This window comes from Rissa tridactyla, chromosome 3 (assembly GCF_028500815.1).
Source record: "Rissa tridactyla isolate bRisTri1 chromosome 3, bRisTri1.patW.cur.20221130, whole genome shotgun sequence".
In the NCBI taxonomy this organism is placed as follows: Eukaryota; Metazoa; Chordata; class Aves; order Charadriiformes; family Laridae; genus Rissa; species Rissa tridactyla.
The window spans coordinates 113,348,487-113,374,622 of record NC_071468.1 but is presented as its reverse complement, the minus strand read 5'-3'; the positions used below and the strand labels follow the sequence as shown (position 1 = coordinate 113,374,622).

Genomic DNA, 26,136 nt, shown 5'->3' with positions numbered 1-26,136 from the left:
AATATTAAGTCTAAAAATCACCTTCTACTTGACCCAAGACTGTTTTGGTTGTCTGAGCTGTATAATCTACCTGTACTTCGTTACATTGCAGCTGGGGGCAGGATTACTGGCATCTGTATTTGTGTGGTTCACATGTATTCTGCTATTATTAAGTAAAGCTTAAAAAACCAGCACAGCAACAGTTTACTGATTCTAAACATTGCAGTGCATCATTAAATAATGCTGCTTCTCTGGCTGCACTAGGCTTGAACGGGGCTTTATAATTATGAAAATAACCAGAGTAAATATTTACAGCACTGTACAAAGCTGGTACTCAGGACCACTACACAGAGTGAACAGGAGGACTGTTTTGAAGATTCTCTTTAATATGCTTGCAGTTCTATGTACAGACATGAAAAGCAAACACTTGGTGGGCTTCTGGTTGCTGGAGAGCCTTTATTTCAGAAATCTTTAGGGTATGATTATTCTTTAATGCTGACTAGGCCAGGTCTTGATGGTACTCTTGTTTTCTAATACGTTGTTTTAGAAATACAGAAGTCTTATTTTGTTATGATTTTTTTAATTTAACTGTCTGGAGAAAAGTACAGTGTTGCTGCAGCAGCTGTATGTTTTACATTCAGGAAAAGTTTGAATTTATGTGTAGTATTTTCATTGAAAAATGAATGGGTCAGCAATAGAGTAAATAAGCAGATTGTCTGTGTTACAAAAGTTTACTTGCATATAATCCATTTCTTTTTTTGTCCCCCCCCCCCCCTTTTTTTTTTTTAGCCAGGTTATGATGAGATCAACCCAGACTGGAGACTCTCTAGTGAAAAAAGAAAGAAAATAAGAGGTGTGTGGCACAGTTAGATCGTTATTTTATACCACTGTGTAATTAAAAATATTTATACAAATATACAAAGACCTAAAATGGCTTAATTAAATCTCGATTAGAATAGTTGCAAAAATTGTATGTTTGATTTGAATTTGTAGCATGGCATAGCTAAATGAATGTCACAATAAATCTTTTTTTTTTTTAATCCTGTTTTAAGAACACTTTTTTAGCCATAACCATAAATAAGATGATATTTCAATTAGTACCGGACTTCATTTATTATTAATAATGTGATTATGACTCTGTAGAATGCTGAACACTCAGCAAATGTCTCAGCTTGTATCAGAAGCCACTACATCATAATTTGTAGGTAACACATCAGAGTCCACAGTCTAAAACCTAAATTTACCTTTACCTTTTTTTTCTATGAATGTCTAATAAATCTTGAAAGGTAATGTAATCTAAAGATAATTAGTTTGAAATTCTAAAACAAAAGGGCTTTGTTTGCTCTGACTGGATTTGCCTCATGTCAGTCTCTCTATTCTTTTCCCAAAATTCAGGCCACCATGTGCAACCATTTATCACCTTTATTGCACGTCTCTTCCAAGAGTGCAGAGATCAATAGCTATTCCATGATCCATTCGCTACTGCTTGTATACATGTATATTATTAAAAGATCTCTGTTTCTTTGTACTGTTTTTCTTGGTGATTCTGTCTTTGGGTTAACTCCTCTGACCTTCCTGGGTAGGCTGCTGACTAAGCACTGGAGTAGCAGAAAAGTGATAAACTGATCTGTTTCGCAGTGCTGTTTGTGGAAAGGCCGTTGTCATCGGAGAGGTGGGAAATGACACTGTGGTGAACAAATTGAGCTAACTTTCTCGTGAACGTTTTGTCCCAGTTATCACAGTCAAGACAGTCTTAGAAATGACACAGCTTCCATCTTCGGTTGTGGTGACTTTCTGTTTTGTTCGTTTAGTCTTAACAACCTCATCGTGTAGGCTCTTTCACAAGCCTTGGTCATAGTTGTCATGTATCCTCAAAAGCAGTGTAACCTTTTCTGATTTTCATCAGTATTATGTTTGTTGCCAGTGAGACTTGGTTAAGGATGGCCTGGGAAGTATTGAAGCAGATCTTTATGAAATATCATATTTTATGCAAGTAAATCAGTTTACTGTGAATTCTTTTTCCAAATAATATTAAAAAAATAATTACAAAAAAAGACTTATTTTTTCTGCTCAACAGCTTTATTTGATGCAGAACTGATTTAGTAAAATATAATTAATCTAAAATACAAACTTAGTGACCCAAGGATGCATATGCAATAATAAACAACTGTTAAATTAGGCCATCAGATAAAATCTCTTAGTAATTGAAGTCACTTTTGTTCTTACCTGGTGTTTAAAATAAGATTTCCTTGTATTAGTGCATTCTTGTTTGTTTGTTTATTTTAGATAAAGAATCCTATTACCCATTGATAGATGTAAATTGGTGGGCAGATAATTCTGTCATCCTGGCTCGCTGCTCTGGTGCACTGACTGTGTCCTCAGTCAAGACGTTAAAAAACTTGCTGGGAAAGTCATGTGAATGGTTTGAGAGTTCTCCTCAGGTCACTTCAGCTCATGATGGAGGATTTCTAAGTCTGGAGGTGAGGAATGTGCACAAGCAGGTACCTTTTTGGAATGCAGTAGAAACAGTTCGCTTTTGTGTATGTAATCTCAAGGGTGGGGAGTGTGGGGGTGTGTGTGTGGGGGGTGGTGGTTAAAAAAGAAGAAAAATTATTGTTTAATAGAAAAAGTGATTCTGTTTCCAAGTTCAGGGAAATTCTGAACTTGCGGCAACTTAGCTGTCTTAATAAAAACTTGTTTGTCAAATAACTTCTGGGGAGTAGAAACAAAACTCCTAGAAGGCTGAATCTGAATGAGAGGAATCTGCAGGAAGATATTTTTTGTTCATCTATAGTAGGATTCCAGGAGGGAGCAGAACATAAAGAAAATTCCTGGTTAACTTCATTGAAACTAGGAAAATTACTCTTTCCCAAATCTTACACTGAAATAGGTCTTAAACATATTAAATAAAAGTTTAAAATAATTTTTATCAGAATATCTCAATACATACCAAAGCTTGTGCATATGTTTTTGGAAAGGTTTATTATTCTGGAAATAAGATACAGCCAGTGACTGGCATATTACAGCCTAAGGATGGAGGCGATATTACATTTGCATTGAACAGAAGACCTTGCTTTGAATAGCCAAGAGTTGAAAACACTGCTGTACACTGCAGTAAGCTATATAACAGTGTACAGAAGATGTCTCCATAGCTCTGTCCCATCTGGGGTAGTATAAGATGTTTTGTGTAATAGTTGGTTACTATTATGAAGCCCTCACTCTTGCTTCAGTAGGTAAGGGATGAAGCCTCAGATGTAGGAGACAGACCCAGTCAGGGTTTGTGGAGCATGTTAAGCAAGCTGAGAAATAAAGGGTTTAAAGGAGAAAGGGAGGAAGGGTGTTGATTCTGAAATGTGAAGTATTGGAAGTGGAGATGTATTCAGTTCTCACCAAACTAGCTGAGGTGTACTAGGTGGATGCTTCATGTTCATATTTTCTGTGCAGTGCGAAATAAAACTCGTTCCAAAAAGATTACGCTTGGAGAGCAGGCCTGGTGATGACGATGAGGGAGATGACGACTCTGATTCAGATGATGAAACTTCTGCTAAGGACAGATACTTCAGCTACCTGAAGCAAGGCCTGTACTTTGTGACAGAAATGGAACGATTTGCTCCTCCACGGAAACGTCCACGTACTATTACAAAGAATTTTCGCCTTGTCAGTTTAAGATCCACGACTCCAGAGGAACTGTACCAGAGAAAAGTAAGTAGAGAAGGAAAGGTCATTTCTCTCATAAGCAACTTTATTTAGAAAGACCTTTCAATTCTTGCTATGTTAACAGAAGGATTTAGGCACATATTTCTAAGGGTCTCTTAGTTGACAGTGTACTGTGTTACCCAATCGAAGGGATCGTTGTTTAAATCTAGAGTTATAATAATTCAAATGAGATGATGTTTGCAGGTCACTGAGGAGACACTGTGCATCTTTAGTTTGGCCAAACTTGGAAGTGTGCTCATGTGAGTATTTACAAATATTGAAAGACCTGGCAAATATATTGAATGGAATCAGTTGAGCTTGTTATTGGCCAGGGAATGGGTTAACTTATATTCTGATGTGAATGTAGTTTACTTGCACGTTTTTTTCAGGCATACGTACAGATGAGGCCTGTGACTCACTCTTACTGAACGGATACTTCTTAATTTTTAAGACTGCTCGAGTCAGTACTTTGTCTAGGCTGTTTCAATTATTCTGGCGGTAAACCAGACCACTCTAGAGCTCTTAAAAGTTCCCAGGGAGTGCTGATGTCGTACTGGTTACCTAAATAACTTCTTCCTTCTTCTTGAGGGGGAAAAAAAAAAAAAATCTCTGATTTTCTAGAGGTGTCCATCAGCTCCAAGTATTACTCATCTGTATATTGAGCCATTCTTTTCCCTACCTGCTTAAGCATACCACAATAATTATCCCTCTACTGTTTCAACACATGTGTGGTTGTTTAATATGGAAATCAGATGACTTTCATGTGTTTGCTTTTTAGATTGATAATGAAGAATATGGGGAAGCTTTGTCTTTGGCTCAAGCATATGGCCTTGATTCTGATCTTGTCTATCAAAGACAGTGGAGGAAGTCGGCTGTTAATGTCGCTTCAATTCAAGACTACTTGGTGGGTTTATTTTTTGTGACTTCTAGGCTTTCTTATCAGAATGGCTGCGTTATCTCTACAGAAATTGAATTCTGAATTGTGTTCTAATTTATACAACACAAATTGGTGGCAATTTTGAGAGCTGTCCTGCAAATTCCATTACACGTCATGTAAAAGGGAGTGATTCTGTTAGCTTAACTGAAGGTCTGATCTGGAGACCTTGGAAGGTAATGGCAACCTTTCCTTCCAAGTATCTTCTAATTTCTGTTAATAGCAGCATGCTTTCTGTAGTATAATCTCTCCCCCACATGCAGCAGTAGATTGTTGCCTGGCAAATTAATAAAAATAATAATTGGAAATATAAAACATTTGAAGAACTTCCAAGTACTTTGGAAAATTAAACGGGAAGGTGAAGTTATTATCAGTTGCTATATAGCAAAGTTTGAATAACAAAATTTACAGCGAATTCTGCTAACTGTAACTGGAGCTTTGCAGTAGATTCCAACATGGCTTCTTTTGGCTTGGAAAAAATACTTCAAACTCAGTAGACACTGTAGTGTAAAATCTTCCAAGAGATGAAGAGAAATATTGTCTAACTTTTGTTTTCAAGTCAGATATTAACTGAATGTCAAAATAAGATTTTTACAAGTAGCCATTCTCCATGTGCTATGTAATTTCAACTGAAGATCAGTAGATAAGGCCAGTAAAATTTTCTGACCCAGGCGTGTCCTTTCTGTCACAGAATCCTATTTGATACTGAAAATTACTCTAGTGCTATTGTGGAATAAACTCTGTTTGTAACAACTATGTTCTAGCCCCAAACCATCACATTTTATTTAGTGTAAGGAGGTGTGATACTAATTAAGGAATACAAATAATAACTTCTGTTCCATTTGTTGTGAAAGTTCTGCCAAATCACTTGGTATTTCTGTGCCTTTTTCTGCCATATATACTCTGAAGGAATGATGGGTTTTGCATTCTCGCCTCTTTTCTTGGTTGACGTTCTCAGTCATAAAAGTAACTTGACATTTTCTTAAGTGGAAGAAACACATTAGAAGACTTTAACATCTCCCAGTTTCATTGCTTTGGATTAAAGCATTTAACATTGTATCTATGCTGTTGTTCTTTGACAGAGCAAAATTAAGAAGCGTGCATGGGTTCTTCATGAGTGCTTGGAAAGAGTTCCAGAGAATGTGGATGCTGCTAAGAAGCTGCTTCAGTATGGCTTGAAAGGCACAGACTTGGAGGCTCTTGTGGCCATAGGAAAAGGAGAAGATGGCGGCAGGTTTGGGAAGAGTATTTGTTTGTTTGTTTTCTTTTTCTAAAGAATGGTGTATGAAATCCTTACTAATAATTTGGTACAACTTGTTTATCAACCACTAATGAAAATGTTAAGGTGCTTTTGCAGGACAGAAAGAAAAGTAACGCTTTGAATCAAACTATTTTAAAGATGCCCACAAGATATCTATTCTCATTTTACCTTTTACAAAGGTAAAATCATTGTTTATTTTGTACTGCACTTTCCTTCTTCTTTTGATGCTCTTTATTTTCTTCATCATAAAGAACATCTGATGTCACTATTTTTCTGTGAGATTCTGTTTCTGTTGCCTCTTCTGGAAGCTGCAACTACTACTATAAATACACTTTGTTGCATGTCTTAATTGTTGTAATGATCTTCTGTTGCTCAAGTGGGGAGCAGAACAAAGCAAAACACAGCGGGTCAGTGGGGAAATAAATGCAGAGACAATTCTCTTCAGTATTCAGTTCCTGGTGGTAGAAATAGAAGAGGCTGTTCGTTTGTCGTGCAGTCATCTATTATCGTGGTATGCTGTAGAGCTGCTGCCGATCCCAGTGCTACCTGTGGAATTTAGAAACTTCTATCAACCATCATAGCTGTGTAGTTGGTGGTTTATTTTTTTCTGTTTGTTTTAGGGAGAGGGTGGAAACAAGAGGTGATGGTCCTGTTGGCTTGTGATGAGTGCCTGCTGCTTTACAACAGCAAAATTCACTATTATTTTTTTCTATAAAAATCTAGATTTTTAGTAAAGACATATACGGAAAGCTGTTTTAGTATGTTTATTCAAAAATTAGTTTGTTATAATCTGTTTTTTAGTTTTTTGGGTTTTTTTAATCAACATTGATTACACTGTTGGCTTTGTCTTCCAGATTTATCTTACCGGGGGAGATGGACATTGAAATTCCCTATGAAGACTTTTTGTCACCAGATGAAGAAGTGGATACTAGAAGGGAAAAAGAGGCCAAGAAGCGTCAAGAACTGCTATTATCAGTAAACTTCTCAAAGTAAATGAAATGTTAGGCAATGTTTTATTCAGAGTTATAGGTTTATTATAATACACAGTTGCAATAATGTGATTTCTCTCATGTATGTTATTCCTAATAGGAAAGTGGTTTAAATTTAAATTGGCATTATATTGCATCAAAATTCTTGGTTTACTTAATTTCTTGGTATATTCCAGCGCAGAAAGCTGTTAAAATGTGTAACTGTTGTCTTCATGTGCACGTGGTGTACAGTACCAATTGCAAGCGTGAAAATTCCTGTTTTGAATGCAGGCTGACACTGGAACAGAAAGAACTCTGCCGCAGCAGGCTGAAGCTCTTAACTTACCTTGATCGCCTTGAAACCTATGAGGTGAGGACACTGGGTAGCTGGTTGCACTTCTTTTGAGTTCTCATTCCATAGGTATTCCTGTAACCTTTTTGTCACATTGTCGTATCTCTTTTTTTTGTTATATATTGCAATATTAATGCTTATGGTCTTCTTGAAATGCTACAGTCTCTCCCTTATGAAAAATAAGCTGTTTTCTGTTCAAGCTACCGTGTTTCTCCTGCTTTACTGTTGCAAATGGCTGGCTTCTAGTGTTGAGAGGTATAGTTGGGCAGAGGCCTGCTTTGAACATTCTGTGTCTGCAGCGAATTAAGGTATACAACAGCATGGGATGTGGAGTTGGCATGGGATTATTATTATTTCCCTCTGTCAGTCTAGTTAGGAAGTTCTATTCAGATTCTCTAAGGAATCTTTTTCTTCCATGAACTTACTGAAGTGAAAGTCCTTGGAATGTCAAACTGTCTTTTGCTTAGTTTTTTTTTAATTTTAACTTTGCAGTTAGCGCTAGTCACGTAATGACTTTTACCACGTCTTTTTGTAACTAATGTTGTCTAAACCCTAACCAAAATAAGACAGAGAATTGTCTTACCTTATGCATCTGTGTTTTTCATACTGAAACAAATGAAAACCAGCATACTTTTCCACATATATCTCATATTTATTCATCCTCAGATAAAGAAACATGTAGGCTTTTTGATGCTTTTGTAAGTCTTGCATAAAACCAAATCTTTTATAAGGTCTTTTGTTGTTGTTTTGTGTGTGGTTTTTTTTTTTTTTTTCATTTAAAGGAAATCCTTGGAGGGCCTCATGCAGCTGAACAGCACTATGATGGAGAATTCTTCAAGAAGTTCAGAAATCAGAATATTGTACTTTCTGCAAGAACTTATGCTCGGGTATTAATATTTATTTTGCTAGAATGTCATTTTGTTTTGGTACGCACTTAAGTGCAGTTTTTTACTCACTTTGAACTTGGTTGAATCTCAAAGGGAATTTAAGAGGTGGGGGGTGTATTTGTCTGATTGTAAATGAATAAATGCAGTGACCCTGAGCTAATTTTCTTTATTGCTAAAGAAAATTTTTAAATTAAATGTTTGTTGCATGACATGTTGCATTAGATTTCTTGCTCATTTGCTGTCTAAATCAATCTTAAGATAGTTCTACAAGTTAATGTTTTGCTCTTCAGGAAAGCAATGTCAGAGCCCTGGAAATTTTATTCACTTTCCATGGATCAGCTTTACTTCCACACAGACAGGCAATTCTGTCCAATTTTCCGGAGACTACTTCACCACATGAATATGCTTTCTTGTTGCCTGAAGCTTGGTAAGGATGCATCTATGGATATTAACTAAAAAAAAAAAAAAAGATTTTTATGTTAATACTTACAATATTTTCCATATATGGCAGTCTGCTGTTGGTTATTATGTGTAATCAAGAGAGCAGGTTTGTCTTTATGTAGTTGACCATATGTACTTGGCATTTTCGGCTTTACTTTGTGCCATTCCTGGAAGCTTTTTGGTCTCTTTCGGTTATTACCGGGAAAGTAGGGACTTCAAACGTTCTTGCCTTCGTGACACATAAGAGGAGGCATGATCTTTTCTGATCCGAAACTGCCAAGATTTTCACAAGTGTTAAGTACAAGTCTGTAATTGGTTTGTAGTAACAGCCAGTGTTAGGAAATTAATAACACAAGTGTTTAGCTCCCTGGAAGCAATTATGTTTTTCTGGATTTGTTTTGAAATGTAATTTAACACTTAAGCAGTCAGTAACTTCAGTATCATTCATCTTCTTGTTACTGATTCTTATGCGGCTTGCTAAGGTAGAATTATGAAAAGCTTTAAATCCAGACTTTCCTACTCTTTTATTTCAGCATCAGATGTTAGTTTACTGTCAATTTCATATAAATTTTCATAAGAGAGTCTTCCTTGAATGTCATAAGTGTTCTGTGTATTAATGAAAAGAATTTTTTGCTTCCAGAGTGTTTCTTTCAAACACTTCAATTACGAAATTAGTTCTGAAGCATATTGTTCAGTGGCCATAAAGAATCAGGAAAGACTTCATTGTTTAATATTTCACAATAGGACTTTGAAGCCTTACTTCAGAGGGGTAGTTTTATTATTAATTTTTGTGGTTTGTTTTTTTTTTAATCTTCCAGCATTATAGTTAAGTTTTTCACTTCAAAGTTTTAATAGTCCCATTTGGATAATTCTCTATGTAGATAAAGAGGTGTTTTTTTTTTAATTCATCAAGTTATTCCCCTGATGTTCTTTCCTAGCTTATAATACTTACCACTTTTGTCCTTTCTGAACAGGAGTTAATCTTTATTTCATGATATCTAATACTTACCAGTGCCCTTTTTATTGTGTTGGTAGTATTAGGAACACAGTTATTTAGTTCTGGTGTGAAAACACTTGTTTTATCCTTTTCTCTCAGGTAATAGTTAGGACCATGCAGAGAAATTATTGCAGTGTTTATAAAATTGGTAAAATATAATCCAATTTTTCTCTTTTGATAAGATTTATAATGTGAGAGGGAGGGAAGAACGGGCTTCTTAAATGTGGTGATGGCATTTCGTTGGTGTTCATAAACATGTTCCCCTTCTTTATGAAAGGTTGTTTGTTCTTAGTTTTTTTTTTTTTTTATTTTCTTATTGTGATTGGTTGGTTTGTTTAAGAAACTGACTTATGTGCCAAGAGGCAAAATGACGGTCAAAATAAAACATTTCACCAGTGATGTAGTAGTAAAGATGCGAAGTTATGGGTGAAGAACTTAGTTTTGTCTGCTGTTGAAAAATGGAAGTATGTAGTTTGAATCTTTATTCCTGTGGCAGACGGAACTTTCTAGTGCTAGGATCAGGTATGTGTAGGTTCACACTTTTTTTTTTTTTCAGGTTGCAGAACAGATAATACTGTATGGCTTTGCAATGTTTGTCTTTGGACAACTACAAAATGGGGATGAGGGCAAATCCGATCTACGCAAATCCCATATAATTATAAAAATATACTCTGTTTTATCTAATGTTTTTCTAAAACTGTTTCTGTGTTGCAAAAGTGATTATTTGCAAAACATTGCTAATTACGCTCCCTAAAACTCTATTTTATTAATGTAATAGAACTAAATAAGTATTGATGAAGATGTATCTATTAATGAGAATAATAGACTAATGAAACAGATTTAAGTTGTACAAAGTAACACTTTCTTATTAATGTAAAAAGTGTGGATTTTTTTTTTTTTTAAATGGGATGAGTCTCCCCCCCTCCCCTCCCAGTTCAGCTTCTGGCAATTCTTGTTTCATGTGAATCAAAGAGAATTGAAGTTCTTGGTCATTTTAAGTGAATTTATTGGGCCTTTCAGTTCTAGCATTTATTTTTTAAGTGAGTTATTAGTATGGCTACGATTACTGGCATGCTGTAGATACGTAGTTGTTATGAAATCCAGTTTAAATGAATGTGCTATCTAGTTTATGTCTACGTATTGTGTTGTATGGAGAAGTAATTTGCCTTAAATTAACTGATTGAACAAGGCTATGATGCAACTACAAAACCATTTCATTCCCACATAAAATTAAAAAGTTGCGAGTGCTGACTAATTAATAAACTTCTGAACAAAAGGAAAGCATTACAAAAATACAAACCCCATTGTTTTAATTGCTAGAAAATTGACTCTAGCATTACAATTTACAAGTGTTTCTACAGCTAATGCCACTTGTAATTACAATGGTCTTGGAATAGGGAGTGAGAATGATTCAATCTGTCCTCATGAACTTTGACTCTAGACAAATTTTATAAAGGATTCTGAGTCAGAAAATGACTTAGTCTGGTTTTCCTTTTTAAATTCCACACTGTTGCAGTTATGAAGTAGAGTGTATGCTGGATATCAGAAGTAATTTTTTACTCTCAGCTGCAAAAAAGACAGATCTCTCTTATGATTTCTTCTAGCTCGTTGTTTTTCTGAAAATTCAAGGCCATAATTGTCTGTACTAGGAGATTCCAATGGGGTAATTGGTTCCTGTGGTGCACATCATGAGACCACTAACATGGACCAACTGTATGCCAGTGCCCATGTTAAGAGTGCAGCCTGCCCTGGTGGCCTTGCTTAAAGAATGCCTTGTTCAGTGCTTTGTTGATGCCTCCTGCAGCTCAGGCCTCTTGCCGAGCAGTGTGCAGCTCTGCAGGCAGAAAAGATTTTAGCGGAGGAAAAAAAATCCTGTAGTTTGTCTCCTAGGTGTTTGTATATGGCCCTGTATGTGTGTAGGATGAAGTGCTGCTGGTAACTGCCCATATTCTGTCTGTGTATACGGAGCATTTTAAGTAAGAGTGTTGGTTCCCAGCTGGAGCTCTCTGAGGTGACACTTACCCTTATAGAACTTCACCACATTGCTCTGTGTCCTCCTAGTTCCTCCATCTGCAGGGGAATCTGGTTGAGGATTAGGATTGTGTAGCAGGTGGTGCCTTTGTGCATGGAACAGGTGAGGTGGGACAAATAGGCACCTGTAGCTATTGACACGGCAAAAGCATCGAATGACAATTGCTTGCTACATACCACCACAAATGCACATAGAAGTCCTATATCTGAAGAATTTCATTACCTGTAAGAAATGTTTTTGTAAAGGTTACATTGTAACTGCCGCTTTTGTCTGGAGACTCCAGTTCGGCTGCAGATAGTAAATTCTAAGTGCCTAGTGAAAGAAAGGCTTGTTTTGCTAGGGCATTTTATAGGCATAAAGCACTTATTTCTCATGTTACTGACACATGTCATTTACATTAGGATGACATTTAGAGGCCAGTGTCATAAGAATTTTAAGGCCTTATCAGTCAAGGAAAAGTTGGTATGACATACGGGGGGAAAAAAGGTAGGAGAATTTACTTATTTTTTTTTTTTTCCTTTTTTCTTCTGGGCCAGGTTGTTAGGAAATACATACATAGTTTTTTCCTGTATCTGCTTGTAAAAAGTCTCAAGTGGTAGATATTCTTTTGTTTCTTGTTTATGGCACATGTTTTGTAGCTTAGTACCTTTAGGGATCACTCTCAGAACTGTTCAGGAGGAGGTTTGTCGTGTCTGAGCAGATGATTTATGTATTCATGAGACTCTCAAAAAGGGCTGCAAGTTGTATAAGCTCAACAGCCCCCAGAGTTGAGAAGGAATCTAAAATATTATGATGCATCAGTGGCTGTACGTGCCTGGCAGCTTCAAATTGGTATTGTGATAGGATGACATTACTCCGTAATGTGTTTTTGCGGAATTGTGATTGTAATGTTTTCCTAATTCTTTTCGTATTATTTCTCAGCTTCTTTTATAATGATGGCTTCTGAATCTCTGCTGTCTCTTAGTCATTGGGATTCATACTACTTCTCAAAGATCCATCAGATGCGCAGGCTTCAGAGTGAAGGTGGTAAAAGTTCAGATAGTCAAAGGAGTTGATAGCTCTTCCTAATCTCTATTTTAATACCTACAGCTAGTGTTCTTAGCCTCTAGTTAAGACTGTTGCCCTCAGGTTTTTAAAGGTGATCTCAGAGGAAAATAATGCTTTACCACCATTATAAGTATATAACCAGAGTCTTTTTCCTTTTCTTCTAATTTTCTTATTCCTTTTACTGCATTTAACTGCTATATTGCAACATTAATGCTCACATTTTAAACCCATAGATGCTGGCAAATTCAAATGTATGGTTCCCTCAGCAGCCGTAAGTCTGCTATATTGCACATTACACTAGTAGTAAAAAATCTTCCCTCTAAGATAGCAACTTTTTATATGTTTTTTTACTCCTTAACTTTCTCTAACACTGGTTTTCAGTCGTGGCTTAAAGTGAATTTTTACTGGAGAGTTGTGGATGAACTCCATTTGCCTGATGAACTGGGGTGTGGGAGTGGATATACCTTCCAAAATCTTCCTGAAGCTTTCAAAGCCTGAAAATTTCCATGTAGTAGACTCTCAACTATGAATAGATAAATACTACACAATTAAACTAAGAGGTTAACTTTGTCTTTTCATAATGATGTCTCCTTCTGAACTAGGTTTTTAGTTATTGCCTGTGGCGCTGCAGTTTCGATGAAGCTCTTACAGCTTCATCTCTTCTCTTCTTAGTATTTGTATGTAAATAGGTTTGATGACTGAACATCTGCAGAACTGTCTAATACATAGTCCTCATTAGTTTTTCTTATCTTCTGAAGCTGAACTGCTTTTGGTTTTAGTGTAGTTCAGAAGTATTCCTGTTAAAAGAATTAATCCCGTGGTCAGTTCTTCTTATTTATTCATTGTATCATTATACAAGTGAATTCAAATAAAGAAAAAGGACATAAGTTTTATATGTTCTTTATATATTCTTTTCCTTTTCACTAAGTGAAAGAAGAAAAACAGTTCAGAGGTAGAGGGATCAACGTAGTTAATACTAGTTCAAGGATGTGTTTGGGGAAATAAAATCTTACCTTCTACCATGGATTAGAAAAAATAACTTCTGAGGGAAAGATTAACTTGTCATGATGTCACTTGTGTTCCATCTGGATTGACTTCTGGTAGGAGGGGGGGAAGGTTATTGTGGTCCATGTAAAAATTAAAGCAAGTGGTTTGGAGGAAAAGAAACTCTTTATAAACTGGCCTATGCAAGGATCTGGGAAAGTAGCAGGAGCAGCTCACTGCAGCCAGAAGGCTGCTGCAGAAAGTGAGCTGGCAAAAGGTATTAGTCAGGAGGAGTTTTTGAAGAGGAGAATGAGAACTTGAAGCTGAGGGAGCTGTGGAGGACATGAGCTGTCACCAAGGAAGGAGGGCAGTTTCACAGGAGTTGCTATGCTGGAGCTGAACTGCTGTTCAGAGGGACCTAAACGGACTGGAGAAGTGGGCCAGCAAGAGCCACGGGGAGTTCAAGAAGGGCAAATGCAAAATCTTGTTCCTGCAACTGAAGAAGCTCTTGCAACAATAAAGGCTGGAGGCTGGCTGGGAAGCAGCTCTACTGAAAAGGGCCTGGAGGTCCTGGTGGGCACAAAGAGGACATGAGCCAGCGGGGGAGGCCAGCAGCATCTTGTCCTGCATGAACAAGCACAGCCAGGAGACTGAGCGATCGGACTACTGCGTTTGTTCAACTGCATCTAGAATACTGGCCCCCAGTACAGGAAAGACATCAGTAAACTTGGTGTCCCCCTGCTGAACTGGCTCCAGGTGATTGAGAACCGGAGCATTTGAAGGCTGAGGGAGCTGGGTATGTTCAGCCTGGAGAAGGTTTCAGGTGGGCCAGTAGCAGCCTTTGCGTCCCTTCCTATAGCATGTGAACTGAACTATGTCTGTGCTGTTTATCCACAGAGCATTAACAGGATTTTCTTTTTATTTCTGGCTTGTTCATGCCTGACTTGATCTGTCTTCATTTACGATGTGTGTCTTTTGCCTGCATAGTCCTGAACTGTACCTTGGCTTGCCTTCCCCAGTCCTCTCATGGAAGTGTATTGCTGCTGTTGTCTTATTTGTTGCCTTTTTACAGGGTTTAGAACAAAGTTTCTTCCATGAACATTCTTTATGCTTTATACATATACCATTGTGAAGGAGTATTTTCACTATATTGTGACAGACAACTTTGATCTTATTCAGAGTTCAGCTGTGTCTTTAAAATAGCCCATTTGGATTTTGTGAAAGCTGTTGCCTCATGATTTTAATTGTATACAGCAAGAAAAAAAAGAACACAGCAAGCTTCCAAACTGCACTTATATAGTGTTGGCTGAGTTTTCTGATGTTTGGATTATTCAGTCTAGGTTGTTTTAGGAGAAGAAAAAGTTCCCCTCTCCCAAAATTCAGTTAGAAGTTAACCATGTCATTAAAACATTGCTTGCTTTGTTTATACAAAATCAAACATAGCATTTCTCCTCTGCTGCCAGAGTTGCTTCTGAAGACCCGTCATCACAATATGCACAGTAGGAATTCTGAAGGGTAGTTAACTGGCACCCAAAAGCAACTGGGGTATCTCTTCCACCAGTTTATTTAGATCAGTTTTCCCAAAATGTGTGGTGTTTTTGGCATTCTGTTTTAGGCATCAGCTGTACTTCAGACTTGATGAATTTGTCATATGGCCTGTGGATATTCCTGGAAAATGAAGAGCTTACCTCTCTGGCCAGCACTGTTGTATCACATAGATTTCCAGTTATTCAATATACTAAAAATATGCAGTCAGCTACATAATTGCATTTACTCATTTACTACTGATCTACTATAATGGAGGAAAAGAATATTTTCACACAGTATAAAAAGTGCAATACATATCATAGCTTTGTAAGACTACATATCTGGGATCCATTTCTTATTATATTTCATCCTCAGTTATAGAATAATCGTGACATAATAAAACTGTTTCAGAGCCGTAGGATTTCAGAGCAACGGAAACTGGCATTGATTTCCCCATTGCTGTCTGAGAAGTTACAGACTTTGGACAAATGAGTTTCTGGATTAAATGAAAAAATAATATTTTATAGAACTTCCCTTGCAGATCCTGTATTATATACAGCTACATGTATTTATATACAGTATATATTTGGAGGAAATATATACTCTGGAAATATATATACTGTATATATACAGTATATTATATATACTGTATATATACAGTATATTATATATACTGTATATATACAGTATATTATATATACTGTATATATACTGTATATTATATATACTGTATATATACTGTATATTGTAATATATATATTATATATACTGTAGGTAGTGGGATTATGGAAGTGCTAATTTGAATGTGAAGTCTAAAACAATTTACAGTGTACTTGCTTACACCTGTACACTTACTAGAAGTATGTTTTCCAGATTTTACTGCAAGAGGAAAAGAATATTTGAAGGTTCCTCTTCTCACAAAACATCTAGCGTTCCTCTTTTCCCGAAACGCAAATTTAAGATAACTTTAAAAGTAAACATAATAAAATTGGAATCAAGCAACATTTTGAGTGGATAACGGAACCGTTTCATGGGAACACTACCTTATTTCATGGTTCCGTATCTCTCATCTGTAGCTTTCTCACCTCTAACAGATCAGTGCTTGGTGTCTTACGTAAATACGTTATGTTCAGAACTATTCCAGTATGTAACACACAAGCTTTTAAATGCAGAATTAATGTTTATAACATTTCGTCAGCCAGTGAGACATGATTTGAAAAGAAAAAGCAAAGGTTTATCCCCAAAATATTTTTAGAAAAAAAAAACAAAACAAACCTACTCTTAAAAATGTGCATGTCTTTCAACAAAAAGATATTGTTTCTTAAATGTGTTGGGGTGAATTGCCTTTTGCCTTGGACTCTGTGCACAAGTTTATAAGAAAAAGGATTTAAAAAAAAAATATATAAATTTCTAATCCTCAGCTAGATGAGTCTTGGAGACAGGCCTGCTGTATGAAATGCTTAAAGGAAAAAAAAAAAAAAAACACACAGAGATGCCATTGGTAATAGAAAGAATTGGACTCTGACCTTAAAACTGAATTAGACCTTCCCCTTTTGAAAGGCTGTCCTTGGAGAGAAAAATAAGCTGCAGGTTTGAATAAATGCAGTTGGTAGGATATGGAAACTACAATGGTACGGACCTCTTTTGTCGAAGCAAAGAATGGGAAAAATTGCCAAGCCAATGTAAACAATAGCGTGAAAAGAGCAATACAGGAAAAGTCAGCTCTTTCTGAAGAAATAGAGTTGAATACCTCCGTATTCTGTCAATTTACTGAGATCCAATCATATTTATTCTACTGCTCAAAAGAAAAGAGAGAAGGGTAAAGGCGGGGGGTGGGGAGGGAAGCAGTGTCTCAGGGAAAAAAACAAATCCAAATAAAAGCCTCCACACTACTATTTGTGTAGAGTTATGGTATGGCACAGGTGAGAGTTTCTTTTAATTGGAAAAGAGGGACACCTGCATTAACGACTGCAGCGATCTGTCCCCATATCTGGAATTTTGGGTGAGCGCCCCCCCGTGTAGTAATGCAGTCTTAACCTGCGTGTGTCTTTGACCTCTGTGGGATTTCAGTTTCTAAATCAAAACAAGACTAATGAATTCTGGATACAGTAGCACGGAGTGTATGTTGCACATACGGTGAGCTACCTACGCGTGCCAAATTCACCGCTTCCAGCCCAGTTAGACTCATCTATTGTGTGCCGGGCATATGCCGCGGTTCAGCTGGATTTGCTGCACACACATTGTAAACAGGAGCATGATAGAAAAATGGAAGCCCGGCTTTTTGCATACGTGTGTTCATGTCTGTATCTTTCTTCCCTGTCTCATCGGCGTTTACAGGTTTGAGTTTGCAGAATGCAATGGTGTTTTGATGCCTGAAATCCTTCTCAGCTGACTTGCTTCCATTTTAACAGCTACTTTTCCAAAGTTTTGATGCGCTCTGTTTCTGCGTGAGTCACTGGAGTTACTGATGGGGAAATTTGAGGGGAAAAAAAAAAATCTCTGCTAAAACATAACTTTCAGTTAAGAAAAACCTTGTGATAAATTTTGAGATAAATACAGTGTTTTAATAATTTCTTTGCCTTTATAAAGGACTTGGGTACAGGGATCTCCCATCCTTTGCTAGTGTCGAGACTGATTTATTCCAGTTCTTGTATTTGGATTCAAATACAAAGAGGTTTTTGTAAACTCTTCAGGATGGGAAGACAAAGTAAGGACAGTTGTTGAAAACGTGAATGAAGTTGGCAGTCAGTTCTCAGTGGTGTGGAGTTTGCTGGTTTTTTGTGAACTTACCAAGAAATCTATCTGTTAAGACTGACTTTCTGTAATTGCTGATTTCTACTAGGATGAGGTATTTTGCAGTTGTATCTTTTTTGGTATTGCTTTCTTTAAGCATTTGGAGGAGACAGTTACTGAGTGCTGCTTGACTCTTGGTGATAGTTGATTTAAAAATCAAAAATTCCCCTCTCCACTTATTCCTATGATGGGCCTGAATACCTTTAAAATGGCAAAGTGAGCCAGAGCAGAAAATACTTAAAAAATAATTTTCCGTGGCTTATCCATACACCTGACTTAAAGTATTCTTTTTCTGCTGTGAGAAGGGAAAAAAGATGGAGTAGACATTTTCCAGTCAAGATAGCAGTGCACAATGGTTCTTTCCCGTGAACTGAACAATCTTCTCTTCAGTATTTCGTGGTGAGGTCTATTAAAACTTTTGAAGTATGCATATAGTACTTCTTGAACTGATGTGCCTGGACAACTGTAGGTTTCACTCCTTCAAAATCTTGTGGTGAAATGTGAGATTGATCTTGGTAGATTGGGCCAGAAGGTAAAAGGCCAACAGCGGGTGCCAAGGGGGAAAAAAAAAATAGGTACAGGCAGGTACAGTGCAACGTTTACCTGAAGTTTCTTAAGTGTCTATAATATGTAGCTCAAATATTCCTGAGCTAGGTATTTTCTAGACATAGTAGACTTTTGTGACAGTTTATCACAAGAGTTCTTCCTATGTTTGAATGCAAATACACCTTTTTTTTTTTAATCCTCTTTGTCACGCAGCGAGTAGCTAACAGCTTAGCTGCATATGGTGTAAAACAGTATCTGCTGTTGTTTATTTTAAATGAGACCCTGCTAATCTCATCAGTGCTTACAGTGTTGTAGGAAGTAAAAACAGTGAAATGTCATTTCCTATTTAAGTGAAATGAAAAAAATGAGCAACTTAATATCAATCTTAGCCTATTGGTGGTTTTCTTTCTTCTGAGATTCTTCAGTCTGCTCTGGCTTTCACAGAAGGGGTGATCAGACACTTCTTACCTTTGATCATTCACGTTGCTTGTCTCTGTACTCTTCAAGTTCTTTTCTGTCATACCCTGTTGAGTAAGGTGGGCAGAGTGGCACGTTGCTTCCTCACTTGGTGGATTTTGGAGGTGAGGGGAAAGGAGGAAGCAAAGCAACTGTCAAACAAAGAGAGCAAAGCCTGGGAACTTGAGCGAGATCTTTCTCAGCAAGCAGTTTTTTAAGCAATAAACTTTTCAACTTCAGTTGAAACTGTAAGCCATAGTGGGGTGTTGGAGAAGTTCGTTTGAATGGAGTCTGTACTTAATCCATGACTTCTGTTAATTGGAAAGGATTCTTTTTTAAAACGTATTTTAAAAAAAAATATTCAAAGCAGTTGCAATTTAAAGGCAAACCCAGGTATGTTTTGAGTTACAAGAATAGGGAAGAAAATACCTATTTTTAGATAGGTAGAAGGAAATACAGATTATTTTCTGAAATGAGTTGCCAAGAAGGAGCCAGACAGTCTGCAAAAAGAAGTATTTTCTAGTAACTTTTGATTTTAGGCTGGGTTGATAACTCTTTGCTTGCATAAAAATGAAACTGTTTAGTCTCATAATTGTTTATCAGGGTCAGGGAAGTGATTCGACTATGTTAAGAATAGTTGGAGGGAAGAAACATGTAATTCATCCTGATATTCAGGTTAGTTAAGAAAACTTGCAAGTTTTGCCAACTTTAATTATAAACCTTTTGTGCTACTGGAACTGTAATTCCAGAATGCAACTTTGCATACTTGTCATGGACATGGCAGGATGTGGTGGCTTAATGAAGAAGAACCTGTCCAATGTAGTATTTGGCAGTACAGGCTTGGATCAGTAGATTTTGTTAATAACCTAAAAAAAACCCAAACAAACAAACAAAAAAAACAAAACCAAAAAAAACCAAAAACACCAAACCAAAAAATACCCAAGACAAAACCAAAACACAACCCAGAGAAAAACACAAAAAAAGACCCTCCCGAAACAAAACCCCAAACAAACCAACTAACCAGTCCTTCCTGAAATGTCTTCTTAAGCCTACTTGGGAAGGAAATGGAAAAATTTTGCCATGAAAAGAAATTAGGCAATAAAATTTTGTCCAGTTTTCTTTTATGTTTAATAGAACATGGAAAAATAGATCATTATTGATTGTAACATCAAAAACTTGCTCATATTGTCTTGATTTTATATTTTGGAAGGGAGTGTTAATCACACTTTGGCTTTTCTGTTACTTGACATTTCAACTGATAATGAGAGCTTTTTCACTACAAACTGGGCCTTCCATAATAACATTTTCATGTATGACATTTGAAATAGGACCATATTAATTTAGTTTATGCACACAGTTTTAAACATTAATATTTAAAATTAATTGATAAATTGTGTTATCTAAGACTTGATCAAACAAACAACAGCCCTCCACCTTAGTGGGCTGATGATGAATCTTTGCAAAAATCAGAAAATGTCTTTGTTCCTGGTGCTTATACCATAAATGCTATTTTGGAATTCTCTTTATTAATTATTTTTCAGTCATGGTGTCTAATTATATTATATCATTTTTCTACATGGTGTCTAATTATAAAGATAATTGTGGAGTGTTTTGTCCAACTGAACTGGAATTGAACGCAGATGTTACTATAACTGAGCCATCGGAATTAGCAATTTCCAGTCTTCTCCCCTCGTTTTGTTTGACTGTCAGAGCCTGCAAATCTGTCTCTGCCAATTTATTGCTGGATTTCTACTGTATGTTTCATTTGGAGGGTTGGAATTACTGTGATAAAACGTGGTATTATTTGTTAGTGCACAGAGGAGGGAAAGAAAGGGTGTCTGACCTTCTGGGAGATGCGTGTGTGTACAGGGCAGTCAGTGTGGATGTGCTTCACTTTGTTAACAATGTGTTTAATGGCATTTGCTAAATGGGATGAAGTTGCTGGTGTTTTTTGTTTGTTTTTTTAACTCTTACTATCTCGTGAAATTGATTTCATTGTTGGAATTGTGTTTCTTTTTAAGCTGCCAAGTTACAGGGCTGCTCTTCAAGGGATGAGGAGACCGTGTCAGTTGATAACTTATAAATAGGGATTGCCCGCGTAGTATTGCTATTGCTGTTCATTATTGGGGTCAGGAGAAAATGAATGAGACTTAAAAAGCTTATTGCTCCAGGATGCTGAAATTTTAACATCTTTACTTTGTACATGGTTTGTTTCTTATTTCTACAAATGCCAGAACCTATACGTTGCTTTTCTTCTCCCTTAGTTTATGTTCAGCATAGCTTGACATGGTTTTCTTGGGTTTTGTGCTGCTTAAAACAACTAGCCTACAACAGCAAACCATAACTAATCATTCTAGTAATAGCCCATGGTCATCTTAACCTGCATCTTAAACAGATTTGGTTTTTGTGTTTGTTTTTTTTTTTTTTTTCTGTTCAACCTCAATATTTAGAGAATGTTTCACTGTGGAAGTTTATAGTCAGAAAACCACATTAAACTTAATGGAGAAGATCAATACAGTAGGGCATATCTTGTTTCGTTTCAGCACAAGGATTTGTGCTAAAATTTGAAGAATTATTATTTTTTCTTGTAAGCTGTGAAGAACATTGCTTTTACTCATTTCAGTCTTCTGTGACAGCATATGAAGTCAGAATACACAGTTTGAGGCAGTAAAAATTCTAAAAGCATGTAATGGGTTTTTTCCTTTTTAAGGTAGAGTCAGTAAGAAGATCAATTTAGTAATTATTTTTTTAGCGGATCTTTAATGTCATAAGTAGAATATGTGTTTGTACAGATAATGTCACAGAGGCAAAATCACAATTGTAAAGCTGCATTAAGAAGTGATAAACTGTAAAGAATTGATACTGTAATTGAATGACATACTCATTATGAATTCACTGAAATACTTGTATATGCTCTGTATTCCATTAATTGAATGCCATCACAATTTAAAAAAAAACAAACGATAAAATTGTGTAAAGCTTCCCTTTTCTGTTCTACTAGTTACAAGCAGGGGACATTGAAAATTCTTCCCTGGAATGAGCAGAAACATCGTGAAGAAGACTGGTGTGAAAAAGCAGAATGCAGGTAAGTATGTAGAAAAATCAAAAAGTTTTTTCTATATTTATGTACATTTCAGATAAAGAATTTACTTACTAATTCTTAAAATGTGGGAAATACCCAGTAAGACTCACTACTTATTTTTGTACACGTTAACTTGTGTTTTCAGCTTTCTTAGTGAGGCTGGCTGAGCAAACACTCATAACATAACGTTATAGCACTACGTTCAGTGTGATTATGGGATGAGTAACTTTTGCAAATGTATGCGAGGGAGGTTACTGTTGGAAATCCTGATTTATTTATTTATTTATTCCTTCTGCCCTGTTACCTGTCAGCCATAACATCCCAGCAGCAGAACTGGGTCACAAAATGCCTTTCACTGTGTGAGGAACAGATGGAAAGCAGAGGCTGGGCATACCTGTGTCTTTAGCAGAGAGGATTCTTTCTTTCATGATCTGTCTCGTGTTTGGAATCTCGTAGTAGTTACTTTGCTGACAAAACTTTGACACTTAACTGTGATTGGCATTTGAGTCTCATATTATTGGTGGAATGGTAGGCTGATTGTGTCATTTTCTTTCCGAACGACGAGAAGTTTTAGGAACAAGACTGATGTGAAAAAAAAAATGCAAGCAAATGTATACTTAAACATATACTTTTTTTTTTTTTAAAAGGATGATTGTTGAACCAACTTTACAAGATGAAGGCGAATTTCTTTATGAAATGCAACCTGAGTTACTGAAGTACAGGACTACTGACCTTTCAGTAGATCTCGTTACAGATTGGTATTTGAGCAGAGCACAGGAAATTGAAAAATATGCAATGCAGGTGAGAATAGCGGTGAGGAAATGGGAAATGATGGGGGCTGACCAGCTTTCTTCAACAGAATCCTGTCTTAATGCGTATTGATGGGATGCTTTTCCCTCAGTAATATACACCGTGTCTCAATCGTCATTATGGCTTTTGAAGTATTTTTTTTTTTTCTTTTGCAGTGTACTTATGCTTGCTTTAAAGTTTACTCAGCCAAATAACTGATCCATAGGAATGAACAGGAAGCCACTAGATTCCCTTTTGCTTGACTTCCATAGCAGACAGTAACACTTTCATAGTTTGTGGAAAATGTTTACCATTACATTTTATGCTTGTAACTAAGGGAGGAAATGTGCACAGGGTATCAGGAAATGTGTTTTATTACCTGTCACATGATAGTGTGCCATATATATCGATATATGGCAGTCACACGTGTCACTCGTATGTCAGTATGTAATACTGTTGTGACTTATTCGTGGCAGGTTTACTGTGTGTCTGTGGGACTACCATACAGCTTATTTTTGCTTTATTTACTCCATATGTTAAAAATGTTTGAAGCTCTGTGTGGTAGAGATAAGCATTGCAAGTAAGAAAAGAACTTATCACTGACGTGCTCCAGAATTTTACTGCTTCTCAAGCCAATTTAGCTGCATGAAAAGGGAGTTGACTGGAAGTATCACTGTGAGTTAGTTCTGATGGGCGAGCTTTTTTATGCCTAAGTTTGCAGTCCTCCAAGGCTTTTTAATCATAGTTTCCTATGATTCTTAACAGCCTAACAGTAGGTATGGAAGTAAAAGCAACTTTCAAAGATCAATTAAATTACTAACATCTAAAAGAAATTGCACTCTACTCTTCCAGACTTACATCTGCTTCACTGAATGTGCACTGGTGATATTGCATTCTTTGAAATTGAAACAGTATCTTTCATGTAAAAGTATTTTCAGTCACCAGGGAAAAAGACTGTCATTATCTTCTGTGAAATAAACTGCAACAATTAAAATAATTAATTCATGGTCAGCTAGGAAAGTCATGTTACATGCAGAGGTATGCATAACTTTAATCAGTTAAACGATTATCTTAGTTTAAAGCGATCCTTTATATTCCATGCAGTGAGGTGAGGTGTGTGATCTCCAGAAGGAATAAAAAATAGTATTCTCCTAATGACTAAGAATAAACATTTTATTTGGTCTTTATGAAGCTGAGAAGAGCAATCCATTTAGGAATATACAGGCCGCAGAAACTTCCAGGAATTTAGAACTGTCTATTAAGCAAAAGGAACAGGGAAAGAAAATAAACACATAAATAGGACATAGATTGGACTTGAAGTTGTTTTTTGGCAAACAGGGTTTTATTATTATTATTATTATTATTATTATTATTATTATTATTATTATTATTATTCAGGTGGACTGTGCTCTGTCCCTTGTCCGTCTTGGCATGGAGAGGAGTATTCCTGGTCTGCAGGTGCTTTGTGACAATCTGATCACTCTTGAGACAGTAGTTTATGAGACTGATGGTGATCGAACCTTAACTTTGAAGGAACTTGTAGACATGAAAGACATTGAAAAGCTGAGACTGTTGATGAAGAATGTAAGTATTTTGAATTAATCAAGTAAGTATACCTTCATTTCCAGTAATTCAGGTTACCCTAGATCCTATGTATATAAAGATACTGTTAGTGGCTGACATTTTTCTGAATGAACCTCCGACTTTAATTCAATGGGAATTCAGCACTTTCACTGTTCCTTTTTTGTTGTGGTAGGTTTTTTGTTTTCTTTATTTACTTGTTTTTAACAAAAGCTAAAATGGCTCAGTTTTCTCAAAGACCTGTTTTGTTTTTTTTTTTTTTTTTGTCCTAAGCACTGGACTAAACATGAATAAATTCAGTCTTTTAAAAGCTGTGAATTGCTTTTTCATTGGCCCTTCCTAAAGGATCTTCAGTGTAGCTGTCGATGATGCTGCAGATATAACAACATTGAATGTTTTCCTTGGGCGCTTTTCGGTGTCATTGGATATTGCCAACTAATCTTAATATTTGTCTCTGCACCATATGTGTGTTTTTCATCTTCTCTGCGTTCAGCCTGTGCATGTCACTTCAGAATAGAAAAAGACCTTTTGGAAAGGTTGAAAAATACCTAGAGATTGAACAGGGCTCTGAAATTCAGGCAAAGAATACAGAAGCACCAGAGGAGAATACTCATGCACTTGAAGCGCATCAGAATTTTCAAAATTTTGCTAGGATTTATGTAACCACTCGTCATTTGTCTTTCTGTCTTGCATCCTTGCATACTGAAAGTAATACTACTCTGACATGAACGCAAGCCGATCTTGCTAATTCTGAAATTGCAGGAGGAAGACAGCTGGGCTTTCCTCATGTAGTGGGCTTTCCTCCTGTACTGCTTGGTTTCCCCAAGCCATCGGGTAACAGAAAGATGATGGATTGTTTCAGTGCTTCATGATGTAGGGATCTGTGCAGCATGGGCGAATGTCAGGCTTCAGCTGTCGTTTATGATAGATGAAGATACTGTTTCAGTTATATTGATCAAAATTTGTTCTCTTTGTTTTGGACAATGAAGCTGAACTTGTTCTTTTTTCCTTTCTGTAACGCATTGCGCTTTCCAGTCCTCTGATGAAAAATATGTGAAGAATGTGTATCAGTGGATGATACCTTTTCTCCACCGCTGTGAAAATCAGTCCCCTGGTCTAGCAAATTCACTTTTTAAAGAATATTTAGTAACATTAGCAAAGGAGGACCTGACTCTACCTCTGAAGATATTTCAGAATTCAAAACCTGCTGTAAGTATATAACCCTGATGATTCTTCTTTGGTGTTGTGTGGTTTTTTTTTTTTTTGGAAATTCTTATCCTGAAAAGGTGCATTCATAAATAGGGTTAGTTCATCTTCTAAATCAGATCATCTCTCTGATCTTTCCATTCTTCTTGGACCCAGGATTTGTTATGTTTTAGAAAACATTAATTAAAAAGTATGCTAGCATAAGTTATGATGCAATTAAACTGTCCTTGGTGAGACTGTTAAACTAATGTAATTATGATCTTGACCTACGAGAACAAAAATCATTGTGAATGTTCTTCTTTGAAGTGATTTTATGGTGACATGTTTAAAGTAAATTCCTGGTGTATTTGCTTTTTAAAAAAGAGATATGAGAGAGTTTGATCTCACTATATTTTTTTCCTGAGGAATTTACTAGCAGTGGAGTTCAAGTTATTTCTCCCTGCCTCACCCCTCATTCCCCCCGCCCCAAGCCAAGAGTTCAATGAGTAAGGGTGGAAGTTATGGTCCATGTATTTCATGCTGCTTCTACAGTTTAAATAATTATTCCAGGGCACATAGGCATGTTTTTGCATACTACT

At 36.5% G+C, this 26,136-nt stretch overlaps 1 protein-coding gene across 2 annotated transcripts in view; it reads left to right on the top strand.

The window, feature by feature from the left end:
- Positions 1–26,136, top strand: part of NBAS (NBAS subunit of NRZ tethering complex) — a 191,597-nt gene that overhangs the window by 26,299 nt on the left and 139,162 nt on the right. For both annotated transcript variants that reach the window (XM_054194532.1, XM_054194531.1), the window contains exons 13-25: positions 769–832; positions 2,266–2,459; positions 3,424–3,681; positions 4,454–4,579; positions 5,692–5,843; positions 6,725–6,859; positions 7,130–7,208; positions 7,973–8,077; positions 8,368–8,504; positions 21,902–21,985; positions 22,630–22,783; positions 24,170–24,355; positions 25,388–25,561. In XM_054194532.1, the coding sequence (XP_054050507.1) occupies positions 769–832; positions 2,266–2,459; positions 3,424–3,681; positions 4,454–4,579; positions 5,692–5,843; positions 6,725–6,859; positions 7,130–7,208; positions 7,973–8,077; positions 8,368–8,504; positions 21,902–21,985; positions 22,630–22,783; positions 24,170–24,355; positions 25,388–25,561 (1,848 nt within the window). The remainder of the gene's footprint in view (positions 1–768; positions 833–2,265; positions 2,460–3,423; positions 3,682–4,453; positions 4,580–5,691; positions 5,844–6,724; positions 6,860–7,129; positions 7,209–7,972; positions 8,078–8,367; positions 8,505–21,901; positions 21,986–22,629; positions 22,784–24,169; positions 24,356–25,387; positions 25,562–26,136) is intronic.